Genomic DNA, 14,147 nt, shown 5'->3' on the forward strand with positions numbered 1-14,147 from the left:
GAAAGAGCGTGGGACTTGGAGTCAGAAGCCCCAAATTCAAACCCCTACTGAGTTATGTGTCTGTAGTAAAGCAAGCCACAGCAGCCCTCAGGACTCAGTTCCACCTCTGTCAAAATGAAGATTTTGCCGCGGCTAGGTGGCTTAGTAGATAGAGTACCAGCCCTGGAGGCAGGAAGGACCTGAATTCAAATCCAGCCTCTCCAGACACTTACTAGCGGTGTGACCCTTGGCAAGTTATTTAACCTCATTGTTTCCTTAAAAAAAAAAAGGGGGGGGTTGTCCTGGATTGAAGTTTTTTTAATGGTATCCTTTGGCAGTGTGGTGAAAAAGGTCGTGGATATGTTCTCAGAAGGACATTCATAAATGCATTAAATAAAATACACAGAATGACAGAGGAAACCAATTGCATTGAAATACAATTATCCAAATTTTTTTTTAAAAAAAAACCAAAGTTCATGGGCACCGGGATTAAGAATCCTTGGGCTACATAAATTCAAAGTTCCCTTCTCATTCTGTGAAGTCTTCCATATTAACAAACTGGCAGGTAAATAATAGCACAAATACTTGAGTGGGGTCATGTACTCTTGTCTTTGAACTGATTCAGAAGTCCAGGGAAGGGCTTTCCAGATTCCTTGATATGCTGTAGTGAACTAGGTTGGAGAGGATGTGTGGAGCTATTGAAAGGTTGCTGGATTTGGAGCGTGTGGACCTGGGTTCAAATCTTGGTCTTCTTATTTATTACATATGTGACCTTGGTCAAGTCATAGCCTTGCTTTTCTATCTGTAATAATAAAACTATAATAATTATAATAATAAAATATATAGCATTTAAAAACTTACAAAGTACTTCACAGAAATTATCTTATAACTCTGTGAGATAGGTATTACAGGTAGTATTATCCCAATTTTACATTTGAGAAAAATGTTATTCAAAGAAGTAATCACACAGCTAGAAAGCATTTGAGTGGCATATGAACCCAGGTCTTTGTTTCCAAGTCCCACACTCTGGTCCCTGTTCCATTAGACTAGATGACCCCAAGTCCAAACTCCTCATTTTAGACAAGAGGTTCTTAACTTAGAGACTATAAACTTGTTTTTAAAATATTTTGATAACTACATTTTAATTTAATTAGTTTCCTTTCTGATCCTACATATTTTATGTAATGCATTTTAAAATATTCTTCTGAGAAAGAGTCCTTAGGTTTCACCATACAGTCCCAGGGGTCTATGATATAGAAAAGATTTTAAACCTCCTAGCTCTAAATCTATACTCTTATGGTAAAGATTGAGATTAACGTAGAGGTATTCATGTATGTGCATATAGATGCTCAGATTTATTTAAAAATTATTGAGTACCTACTTGATAAACATTCAGGGCATTTGGCTAGGTGCTGTGGAGGATATAGAAAACATGGCCCCTGCTTTCAAATAGCTTAAAATCTTATTAGGAAATAATTGCCTGAGAAGATGGGAGGATGGGATCCAGTAAGTACTATTGGCCTCTGACACGTCCTAGCTGTGTGACTCTGGGCAAGTCATTTAACCCTGTTTGCCTCAGTTTCCTCATTTGTAAAATGAGCTGGAGAAGGAAATGGCAAACCACTCCATATCTTTACCAAGAAAACCCCAAATGGAGTCATGAAGAGTCAAACAGGACTTAAATGACTGAATAACGAGTACTATAGGAGCTCAGAGAAGGAAGAGATCACACTGGACTCACTCCCATCTGGAAAGGATAGGAAATAGAGGGCCTTTTCTCTGTGATTGAAGACTCACAGCCTCTCAGAGCTAGAAGAGTCTTCAGTAGTAATCTAGTTCAGCCTGTACTACCCCACCCCCACCCTCACACATGTTCAAGAATTCCCTCTATAAAACAATGTTTTTAAAACCATTCACAGAGGTAGGGGGAGAAAAGAGTCAGCCTAGTCAAGCTGTGTGCCAGACATTCTTCTAACTGCTGGGGATAAAAAGGAAAGGTAGAAAGCAAACATGGCTCCCCTCAAAAAAAAAAACAACACAACAATCTTTCCTTTCAAGTAGCTCACAGTCTAATGGGAAAGGCAACATACAAACTACTATGTCCAAATAAGATCTATGCGTGACAATTGAGAGCCATTTCAGAGGGAAGGCGCTAAGACTCAAAAGGACTGGGAAAGGCTTCCTGTAGAAGATGGAACTTGAAGCCAGCAGACGGAGATCAGGAGGGAGAATGTTCTAGACATCCCAGAACACGGCAGTGAAAATGTCCAGAGTAAAGTCTCATGGAAGGAGTAGCAAGGAGGCCAGTGTCACTGAACGACAGAATATGGTGGGATGGGAGGAGGCTTGGGGAGTGAAGTAAGGTATGAGAAGACTGCATAGGTAGGAAGGAAGCAGATTATGGAGGGCTTGGGAAGCCAAACAGAAGACTTTATATGTGATCCTGGGTGTAATTAGGAGCCACTGGAATTGACTGAATGAGAGGGTGGGAGTGATATGGTCAGACCTGTACTTTAGGAAGATTAATGTGACAGCTAAATAGAGGATGGTCTAGAGAAGGGAAAGACTGGAGGAGGCATAGTCCAGGCATGAGGACATGAGGGCCTGCACCATGGTGGGTGCAGTGTTAGAGGACAGAAAGGAGCACGTTTGAGAAATATTACGAAGATAGAAATGATAGGACTGGACCACTGACTCTGTAATTAAGGAATGAGGAACAGTGAGGTGTTGAGATTAACATTTGGGTTATAAGCCAGAGTGTCTCGTAGGGTGGTAACAGTAATAAGGGAAGTTAGGAAGTAGGGGAAGGTTGGGGGAGGAAAGATAATGAAATCAGTTTGGGGCATGGTGAATTTAAGATACCTACAGGAATCCACTTTCAGATGTCTTATAGGCATGTACAGATTCAAGACAGGAGGATGGAAAAGAGATTATAGGACTGGACAAATAAATCTAAGTCATCTGCATAAGGTGGTCATTGAAAACATTTATTGTTATTATTTAGTCTTTTAAGATGTGTCCAACTCTTTGTGACTCTATTTGGGGTTTTCTTGGCAAAGATACTGGAGTGGTTTGCCATTTCCTTCTCCAGGTCATTTTACAGATGAGGAAACTGAGGCAGACAGGGTGAAGTGACTTGGCCAAAGTCACACAGCTAGTAAGTGTCTGAGGCCAGATCTGAACTCAAGAAGATGAATCTTCCTGACTCCAGGCTGGCTATGCCACTTTAGCTGCCACCAAAATTGAAACCACGCCTATAAACAATTTTGTTATTTTTGTGGAAGAAACGTTTTTTTTATGAAGCTCTACATTCATTCCCAATCTCTTCATTGTTGGCACAGCCTTATATTTTACAGATTTTAGCAGTCTGGACCTGTTAAACCTGAGTTAATTGGTTGGAATTTCTTGTAATTGGAATCTCTAATGGAGCTGGGATCAGAAATTCGAAGGCCAGGAGACTTCTACCTGGTCCAGTCTGCATTTTCCTAGATCCAGATGCCAAAGCACTGAATTTAGAATTGATCATAAAAAGCACTTGGATGAAATTCTGAATTAAAAAATAATTACAATGGCCTTCCAACTACTTTATAAAGCTTAGTCACTACTCCCTCTAAACACTCAGTAAATTGGGAGGAATGAGCTTCCCTGTCCATTTAAAAGGAGGTTTCTGGCCCTTGGATAAGGCTGCTTGCCAACTGATTTGGTGCCTGGTACATAGGAAGCCATTTATAAATGCTTGTTACTGACTGACTGACTGACTATGTAAGTAATCATGATGGGAAGAACTGACTCCATGAAGACTTGAAGCATTACCTGGGTGCCAGGCATCATGACCGTAGAAGCTCAGGCCACTTATGTTCTTATCCCATAAAAATCTCCAATTTGGGTTAATTCTTGTGATGTCTTTGTGTCCCAGTGAGTTGTCTAAATAAATATCAGTGCTCATAGGTGGCGTAGATAGATATGGTCTGAGGTCTAGCCCACCTTTGTGGAAATGGATAGTAGTAATAATGATAACAATAACAACAATAATAATTACAACTCACTTTACAAATATTATCTTATTTGATCCTTGAAACAACCCTGAGAGTTAGCTGCTACTATTATCCCCATGTTATGAGGAAACTGAACCCATAAAGGTTAAGGGATTTTCTCTTTCATATCCTCAGTGTCTAAGGATGGATTTGAACTTGGGTCTTCCTGACTCCACACACCATATCTGTACCACCTAACTGCTAGGAGAAGAGCTAAGGGCCCTGCCCAGGTGAAAACCCAGTTGCACATTTAACATCCTTCCCGGCCTCCCTGATGAAGAGCGTGATGTAATTTACCCCAAGAGTCTTATACTTTGAAGAATTTTTTCTCCCTCTCTTACGCTATAGGGGAACCCAATCTTGCATGTGATTCTGTTTTTCCCAAAAGGGACCCACATGAAATCAAACGTACAGCAACCCACCTGTCCTGGCACCCTGATGCAAACCGGAAGTTAGCTGTGGCATATTCCTGTCTGGATTTCCAACGGGCTGATGTGAACATGAGCTATGACTCATTCATCTGGGACCTGGGTAAGAAATGGAAAGAACACAGAGGCATGTACGTGGTGCAGTAGATAAGAGATCCTTGGAGTCAGGAGGACCTGAGTTCAAATGTGACTTCAGACACAGGCTTACTAGCTGTGTGACCCTGGGCAAGTCACTCAACCCCGATTGCCTCATCCACTCCCCCCCCAAAAAAAAAGAAAAGAAAAAGAAATGGAAAGAACACAGCAGCATCTTGTAGATTGGCTGGTGGGAGTGGGGTGGGGGCTTTGGCAGGAAGGTACCATGAAGTCTTGGGCATAAAGAGTCCCTCAGTAGACCTGTAGCTGCAAAAAAATAATTCTCTTTGAAAGCTACTTTGCAGGTGATGTTATTATACTTAGTGAGATTTTTCTAGGTATTGCTGAGTTTAGAGACTGCTAAGACACACAGAGCCAGGTACAAGAAAGTCTTTCCATTCTAAATCATGGGCATCTGGGCGGCTTAGTGGGTAGAGTGCTGATCCTGCAGAAAGGAAGACTCATCTTCTTGAGTTCAAATCTAGCCTCAGACACTTACCGGCTGGGTGACTTTATTAACTCTGTTTGCCTCAGTTTCCTCATCTTCAAAATGAGCTGGAGAAGGAAATGACAAACCACTCCGCTATCTTTGCCATGAAAACCCCAAATGGGGTCATGAAGAGTTGGACCCAACTGAACACCAATAACAACTTCAACATATGAAAGTTCTGCCATCTGTTACTGACAATTAGAGGAAAATCCAGATTCTAGGACTCCCATTAAAAATTTTGAAAGGTCCCGTTAGCCTCCATTAGTTGTAAAATTTTAAGCTAGTGGTGCAGAACATTATGTATATTGTCAAATTTTGGTGACTCAATAGGTTTTACTGATTTTTTTTTCTCTTTGTTCTCTTTTTCTTCTTTTTGAAGTCAAGTTAACAAGCATTTATTAAGCACCTAAGTGCTGGGAATATAAAGAAAGGCAAAAACAAAAAGTAAACCCAAACCAGACCCTGCTTTCAAGGGGCTCAGATCCAACATGCAAACAATTATGTACAAACATGATGTATACAGAATAATCTGGAGATAACTAGCTAGAGGGAAGGCGCTAGCATTAAGCGGGATTGGGAAAGGCTTCTTATAGAAGGTGGAATTTTAGCTGGGACTTGAAGAAAACCAGGGAAGGCAGGAAGAAGAGATGAGGAGGAAGAGCGTTCCAGGTATAAATGCAGAGAGGGAAGGCGGAATGTTTTGTTATTTAGTCATTTTTCAATCATGTCTGACTCTCTGTGATCCCATTTGGAGTTTTCTTGGCAAAGGCCCTGGAGTGGTTTGCCATTTCCTTCTCCAGCTCATTTTACAGATGAGGAAACTGAGGTAAGCAGGGTTAAGTGACTTGCTCAAAGTCACACAGCTAGTAAGTGTCTGAGGCCAGATTTGAACCCAGGAAGACGAGTCTTCCTGACTCCAGGCCTGGCACTTTATCCATTGCACCACCTATCTGCCCAAGATGGATTGATGCAGGGTAGCAGTTAGATAAAAGGAGTAACATTTAAAAAGATTGGAAAGCTAGAAAGGGGCCAGGTCATGAAGGGCTTTACATGCTAAATAGGATTTTATATTTGATCATGGAGGTAACAGTTAATTTAAATAAGTTAAGACTTTCTCCCCAAGCCACCCCGCCCCAATCCTTCATATTTGTGTGTTTTTTCCCCTTTTTTTATAGAAAATCCAAACAAACCAGAGCTCATTCTGAAGCCATCTTCTCCCCTGGTGACCTTGGAGTACAACCCCAAAGATTCACATGTCCTGATTGGAGGCTGCTACAATGGGCAGATTGGTGAGGAGAGACCCAATGACCATCTATTTCTCCTCTAGCACTTGCCTGGGCCCAGGCCTCCTCTACCTCAAGTCAAAACTTAAATGCCAGTTTGGGCTCGAGGTTTATTAGTATCAAAGAAAACCTGGAGGCTGGGAGTTTCCACAGCTCGTAAGCAGACACATAGATGAGTAAGGTCAATGATTCATAAAGTGTCTCCACCAACCTCAAGTTGCTGTGGTTCAGTCATGTCTGACTCTTTGTGACCCCATTTTGAGGTTTTCTTAGCAAAGACACTGCAGTGGTTTGCTATTTCCTGCTCTAGCTCAATTTACAGATGAGGAAACTGAAGCAAGGAGGCATGAATGACTTACCCAGAGTCACACAACTAGTAAGTATCTGAGGCCAGATTTGAACTCAAGAAAATGAATCCTCCTGATTCCAAGTGCAATGCTCTATCCACGGTGCCACCTAGCTGCCCACTAACCTCAAGAGGTATCCCAAAATTCCCTAAGCAAAAATCATTTAAATTCACTGTGTTTTTAAAAAAATAGTATATAGCATGGAACACTTTCTTGGGGTGGAGGGGAGTAGAGAAATGGTTATAAAGTCCAACTTAGAGATGTAGCTACGGCAGGACACCACATGTTAGAGGAAGCGAAAAATGTAACCTTGGCTCTTTCAGCAATGTGATTTAGGAAGGTTCCTTTTGGAGGGGCATGGGTCTGGGGGTGAATAGAGTTTGTATGGTTCTAGAAGTCCTCCAATCCAGGCAAAGCTTCAAAGGGGCACTGAAATCCTATCATCCCTCCCATCCACCACCTCTACACACATATATTACTCTGCATACAAACTCATTTCCTTATTAACTTTTCTCTCCCAGGTCAAAAGCCTGTCTAGTGGGTATGGCTATATATAGATATATGTAATATGTTATATACATACATATACATATACATATACTGTGAGGTATTATTATTGTAATACAGGCTGGGAGGATAGCCTTCTAATATTGAAGAATTTTTATCTTTTTTTAATTTCCAATTTAAAGTGTTTATTATAATGATCCCTTACTTTGGATCAGCTGTACTACTACTGCTTTCCCCCCTCTTTTATCTCTTTTTAAAAATTATTTATTTATTTATTTTGATTTATCAATAATCACTTCCATATGCTTTTGAATTTAAAATTTTTCTCCCCCTTCCTCCCCACCACCCTCCCCCAAGACGGCACACAATCTGATACAGACTATACATTTACATTCCTATTAAACATATTTTCACATTGGTGATGTTGTAAGTAAAAATTAAAACCAATAGGAGGAACCATCAGAAAGAGGAAACAAAACTCAACAGAAGAGGAAAAAAAATAGCAATTCAACTTCCATAGCTTTTTCTCTAGATGTGGATAGAATTTTCCTCTCTCTAACTGGCTCATTACTCCCACCCCAAAATATACTTATTAGGGTTAAATGAAATTTGTGGTAAGTGGTCATACACTTTAACAGCAGCTTCAATAATCATTCAAAGGAACAGGCCATGATGGTTGCAGCTGGAGGGATTGGATTTTTCTGTCTACACATACTCTTCTTCCCCCCCCCCCCATCAGAAGGTAAATGGTCAGATGGGTCCAGGGAAGCTGTTGGGTTTGTTTTTTTTTTCCTTCCCAGATGGTACTCCAGGCAAGTAGGGAAACAAGAATGGGTGCTATGGACTGTATTCTGGGAATCTCACCATCCCCACATGTGCTATTTTGGCCTGATCTACTCTCAATTCCCCTGGTTGGTTTCCCATATTCTGTCCATGCTGCACCCTCCTCTGATCAGCACCCTGCCTCTGCTCCTGGTCTCCTGACCTCTGCTGTCCTCCTCCACTGACGAGTACCAGCAAGAGAAAGCTAGCTGCTCAGTGACTACTTGCTTTACCCCACTCCCTTTTCATGTGTCCTGGCAGCATGCCTGGCCCTGGGCCTGCAGGAGCCATCCCATGGATCACACACTCAGTGCCCTTGACAACTTCCAGGCAAATGCTTGGCTCCATGCTGAAGAGCTCAGAGTTGTGGGATGACGCAGCAAATGCTGGGTCATTCTTTGATCACCCACCTACCTGGGGTAGCAGTGCCTCAAAGCTCCAAAAGGAATGGCCTGCTCAGTTGACTTGCGGTTGATTGCCTCCACCGTATAGACCTACCTCTTCCTAGCTCTTGTTTTTTCGATTTGTTTGTTTTGTTTTGGTTTGGTTTTGGTGAGGCAATTGGGGTTAAGTGACTTGCCCAGGGTCACATAGCTAGGGAGGGTCAAGTATCTGAGGCCAGATTTGAACTCAGGTCCTCCTGATTCCAGGGCTAGTGCTCTATCCACTGTGCAACCTAGCTGCCCCCATATATTATAATTTGAGGTACTCCTGGTTGCCCTCCTCTGGGTACTTTCCAGTTTATCAATATGATCCTTAAAACACTTAAATCATTAGACTGTGAGGTCCTTGAGGGTAGGAGCTGTCTTTTTTTTTATTTGTATCCTGAGCACTTAGCATAGTGCCTATCACACAGTAGCTTGATAAATGTTTATTGACTATTGACTTAAGCATGGTGCCCAGAACTGAAAGCCACAGTCCAGATGAGGCTTAACCTGGGACTGTCACCTCCCTATTCCTGGGGACCAGATGCCTCTTAACGCCTTCCAAGATTATATTAGGTTTTCTTGGCGGGGAGGGGGAGGAATGTGGTGGGGCTGTCAGAGGGGATGCCATATCTCATTGCTAACTCAAATCGAGCTTGTAGTCTATTCTGAGCCATTTCCCACCACACACTTTGCTTCTGGCACACTCCTGCTTTCCGGGGTCAGGAACTAACACTCTGTGTGCTCATCCCTATAGCACTCTCTGTAGCTCCTTAGCCCTTCCAGGTGCTCTACCACCCTTCAAAGCGTGAGTTCATATTTAACAAAGGAGTCACTGGAGTGTTTAGGCAGCAAATTCTAAGAAAACTCAGAAAGCGGAGGAAAAGAATTCCAGTAACTTTCCCTTCATCAAGATAGACTTCTGAGCTGTTTCTGCATCCTCTTCTACGTCCAGATGTGCTTTTCCCTTTCAGTGATGGAAATGAGTTTGCATAAATCTCATTTATCAAATAATTGGTAAGGATTTTAAAATATTAAACTGAGGTCATTCTGCCATTATTTTTCAATACCTCAAGGCTTGCTCTTTAATTACTCTCTGTCAGCTTTTCATTGCCATTTTCAAAATGCAATTAGGCCAGGCAGGCCCTGGACTGGGTGGGGGTGAAGCTGGGTCCCTCTGCTTGACTCAGGTTGAACCCCACCATGGGAGCAGGGAGTAAAGAGCCCAACATGGTCCAGTGAATGTCTCACTGCCTTATTATAGCTACCACTACCCTGTTACATCAGGGACTGATTTGGCCATTTGCTATGACTTATCTATTTATAAGTCTTGGTTCGTTTATTTTATTAATTGAGCTCCTCCTCCTTTTATTTTTAGAGGCTATACAAACCCATTACTCCAGTGTTTGAGCCTCTCTGGAACAGCTCAGAATAAAAAAAGGGGAAGCCCTTGCTCTAACTCCTGGTTGAGTAGAAAGAGAGTTACGTTTGTACTGAATGACCTGGGTTCAAATCCTTGCTCCTCAATTTAGATTATGTGTGACCTTGTTGGTGTTCTGTCTTTTCAGTCATGTCCAACTCTTCTCGAGTTCGTTTGGGGTTTTCTTGGCAAAACTACTCTTTCTCCAGCTTGTTTTATAGATGAGGAAATTGAGGCAAACAGGTTTAAATGACTTGCCCAGGGTCACACAGCTAGTATGTGTCTGAGGTGAGATTTGAACTTGAAAGATGAGTCTTCCTCACTGTAGGCTCAATGCTCTATCTACTTCACCACCCAGCTGCCCCTCGTAATGTTGTTTTTAGCTGTGTCCAACTCTTCAAGACCCTCTCTGGGGTTTTCTTGGCAAAGATACTGGAGTGGTTTGCCATTTCCTCCTCTAGCTCATTTTGCACATAAGGAAACTGAAGCAAAGAGGGTAAAGTTACTGGCCCAGGGTCACATAGCTACTAAGCCTTTGAGGCCAGATTTGAACATGGGTCTTCCTGACCTCCATGCCCTGCATTCCATCTGCTAATAATTCACATTTCTAGTTTTCACCAACTTACCTGTGAAATTTGGGGTAGACTAGGTGGTCCCTCCCAACTCTAAATCCTAAGAAAAAGCTTGGCTATTACTATTAAAGACAAATAAAGTGCATTTCTCCTCAGGGTAAAACGGAAAGGGAGAGTAACCTAGGTAATCACCCAGTGATTATATGGAGTACAGTGAAGTGTTTCTGCAGAAGTGGCAGTGGAAGATAGGACCAGAGAGAAAGTTTAGATCAGTAAAAGTCAGCATATTTGCTGGTCCTAAGCAGCAAGTTAAAGAAGAGATGGATGGCGCATCCTCTCACTCCTGTTGCAATCTGCACCTGGTAGAGGTGGATAGGGAGGTAGCTAGGCAGCAAAGTGGATCGAATGCCAAGCCTGGAGTCAGAAGACCCAAGTTCAAATCTGGGCCCAGACACTTCCTAGCTGTGTGACCCTGGGCAAATTACTTAACGCTTTTTGCCTCAGTTTCTTATCTGTAAAATGAGCTGGAGACAAAAATGGCAAACTACTCCAGTATCTTTGCCGAGAAAACTCCAAATAGGGTCATGAAGAGTCAGGCATGACTCAAAGGACTGAACAACAAAAGAGGTGGGGGCAGCTAGGTGGCTGAATGGATAGAGCACAGGGCCTGGGGAAAGAAAGCCCTGAGTTCAAATTTGACCTCAGACCCTTACCGGCATCTAGGAGGCACAGTGGATATGTTCTGGGCCTGAAGTCAGCAAGAGTTATGTTGTTGGAGATCAAATGTGGCCTCAGACACTTCCTAGCTGTGTCACCCTGGACAAGTCATTTAACCCTGCTTGCCTTTATCCACCAGAGAAGGAAGTGGAAAAAAGCCCTCCAGTATCTTTGCCAAGAAAACCCCACGAACAAAACTTCCACAACTGAAAGGCTGAATAACAAGAGATGGGGCTTGTTTCAAACTTGGGTCTCTATATATACCTTATAAGGAACATAATATTTGGAGTTAGGATCATTTGCACGAGAAAAGCTTGGAGGCATTGACCTCATTTGCACGTGAAAAGGCCAAAAAAGCAATTTTGAAACCAAGCCAGACAGTAAACTTGCCCCAGGGTTTAGATCCCCTGGGTACATTTCCTCCAGCAGTTCATTTGCAGACCTACAGGAGAACTTTATTTTATTTTATTTTATTGACAATTGGGGTTAAGTGACTTGCCCAGGGTCACACAGCTAGTAAGTGTTATGTGTCTGAAGAACTTTAGAGTACAAAAAGCTAGAGAACCTTGAACCCCAGAGCTGCTTGGTGATTATTGGGTCTGATGGCCTGATTATGGCCTAGCCTGAAAAGATGAAGATTTAGGGAAATGTACTGGAAGGTCATCATAACTTAGGGTATTCAGCTCCTAGCCAGAGAACATTGTCCAAAAGACCTTATTTTCCATTCTGGAAGGTTGCAAGTCTCAGAATTGAGGTTCTAAGAGAGCATAATTGGGAGGTTTATAATACTCCTGGACTAAGGTTATTTGCTTATTCTGAAAGGCAGCATGGTTTATTAGATAGGGTGATGGAGTGGAATCACCAAGACCTGGGTTCAGTTACTAACAAGTCACTACCAGCTAGGTGACATAGTGGATAGATTGGTCCTGGAGTCATTACCTATGTTTCCTCATCTGTAAAATGGGGATAATAGCACCTACTTCCCAGGATTGTTGTAAGGACCAAATGAGATAAAAGTTGTAAACTCTTAGTACATAATAAGCTATGTTAACTGTTCTTAGTAAGTCACTGAAAGTCCTTGACCTTCATTTTCCTGTAGGATGAGATGGTTGAATTCAATGGTCTCTAAAGGACCTTTCTACATCTGATCCAGTGAAAGAAAACTGTAATGCCACAGCAGAGCAAGCCTAGCTCAGCTAGGTATCAAGTGTAAGGTTCAGTGTTAAGACACTAAAGATTTGGAGTACTGAGAGTTGTAAGTGGGCTTTGCCATACGTACTTGAAGTCTGAGGCTTTTCTTCCTGTGGATGCTATATGTTTTTGTAGGACAGTATACACATTTGTAGGAAATTGTCTTACAGAATTATGGGAGGAGGATGTTTTGTAGCTAATATTTTTATTACACTATATTAATAAATGTTTTTGCTTAGAGTTAATTGTGTCTACTGGCTGATTGTTAATAGGGAGCTTACTGATGGGGATCTGTGAGCTGTACTACACAGAACTTCAGAATGTTAGGTAACAGCCACCCTCTGGGGACCTGCCCTGAGAATTCCAGGGCAAACTGAAGGATTGTCCCAGAAGGGGGTGCTAAATGACCTTAATATGACCTCTCCTATACAAGCTTTATAATTGTAGACAGGTTAATTAACCTCTCTGTATACTTGTCTCTTTAACTTAAAAAAAAATAGGGTAATAATATGTGTGTCATAGATAGATTGTTGGATTTTGAGTTAGGAAAAGCTGAATTCAAATCCCACTTCTGACACTAGCTGTGTGGCCATGAACAAGCCTTTTCATTTCTTAATCCTCTAAGACTTTAAGCTAGAGGAGCACTTAGAGCTTGGTCAGACATTGAAGATGCCAAGGTCATCCACTGCATCCTAGGCCAGTTGTCCTGACTTTTGTCTTGCCACGGAACTTTGATAACTCTAAAAGAGAGAATGAGGCTGACTTCGTGTAACTCTGCCTCACTTAAATCCAATTCATGCATAAAGTCAAGACCACTCCGTGATGTCATTGGTCCTAACAACGGCTTGCAATGTGTCCAAGGGAAGAGAATGCAAGCTTTATATAACCATAGGCTATTATTATTGTTGCTTTTGTGAGGAAATTGGGGTTAAGTGACTTGGCTAGGATCTACATAGCTACTAAGTGTCTAGTGTCTGAGGTCACATTTGAACTCAGGTCCTGCTGACTCCAGGGCCTCTGCCTAGCTGCTCCTACTATAGGCTATTATTATCCATTAAAGAGAATTTCCTGTTAGGGTTCTGAGGCACTGAATCTTACCAAAAGAAATCATGGAGCCTGCTTCTTCAGAGACTTTCAGAGAGGAATATACAGAAACAATTCCCTTGTATTGTTCTGAATACATTATGCTCTGAAGAGGGAAAGAAGATGACACAGAACAAATATATGTTGGACCTGGAAAGGACAATAAGTATCTTATACAAATGCCCTCATTTTAAAGAGGAGGAAACTCAGGCTTGGAGAGGTTAGTTAATTCACTAAGGTCATACAACTTATTAGTTAAAGAACCAGATTTATGGATGGACATTACTGTAAAGGTCATTTAGTCCAACTCCCTAATTTTACAAAGAGGAAACTGAGACCAAGAGATGGTTGTGAATTTACCATGGTCACTCAGTAAGTAGTAGAGACAGATTTCAAACCTAGGTCCTGACTCTGGGCCCATTGTGCCATGCCAAGTGTCTAACTCCCAACCCAGTACTCAATTCATTTACACCATGAAATCCCTCACCTTCCTTAAACAGCCAGAGGTGGGATGGGGCATCCTCCATAACTCCCTAGTGCATTATCTAGTGGATTCTTATTCATGGCTCCATCTTAACCAATCTTCTATCAGTGACTTAAATAACTAACACATTTAGCACTTTAAGGTTTGCAAAGCACTTCCTATTTATGTTATCTCATTTGATCCTCACAACATCCCTGTAGGGTAGGTGCTATTATTATCCTAATTTTACA

The 14,147-nt window shown here is 41.9% G+C and overlaps 1 protein-coding gene across 2 annotated transcripts in view; it reads left to right on the top strand.

The window, feature by feature from the left end:
• DNAI2 (dynein axonemal intermediate chain 2) overlaps positions 1–14,147 on the top strand; it is a 76,526-nt gene that overhangs the window by 15,721 nt on the left and 46,658 nt on the right. For both annotated transcript variants that reach the window (XM_021002627.2, XM_021002628.2), the window contains exons 5-6: positions 4,402–4,544; positions 6,242–6,355. In XM_021002627.2, the coding sequence (XP_020858286.1) occupies positions 4,402–4,544; positions 6,242–6,355 (257 nt within the window). The remainder of the gene's footprint in view (positions 1–4,401; positions 4,545–6,241; positions 6,356–14,147) is intronic.

The sequence above is a fragment of the Phascolarctos cinereus genome, unplaced genomic scaffold (assembly GCF_003287225.1).
Source record: "Phascolarctos cinereus isolate Bilbo 61053 unplaced genomic scaffold, phaCin_HiC Scaffold_5;HRSCAF=322, whole genome shotgun sequence".
NCBI classification, from domain to species: Eukaryota; Metazoa; Chordata; class Mammalia; order Diprotodontia; family Phascolarctidae; genus Phascolarctos; species Phascolarctos cinereus.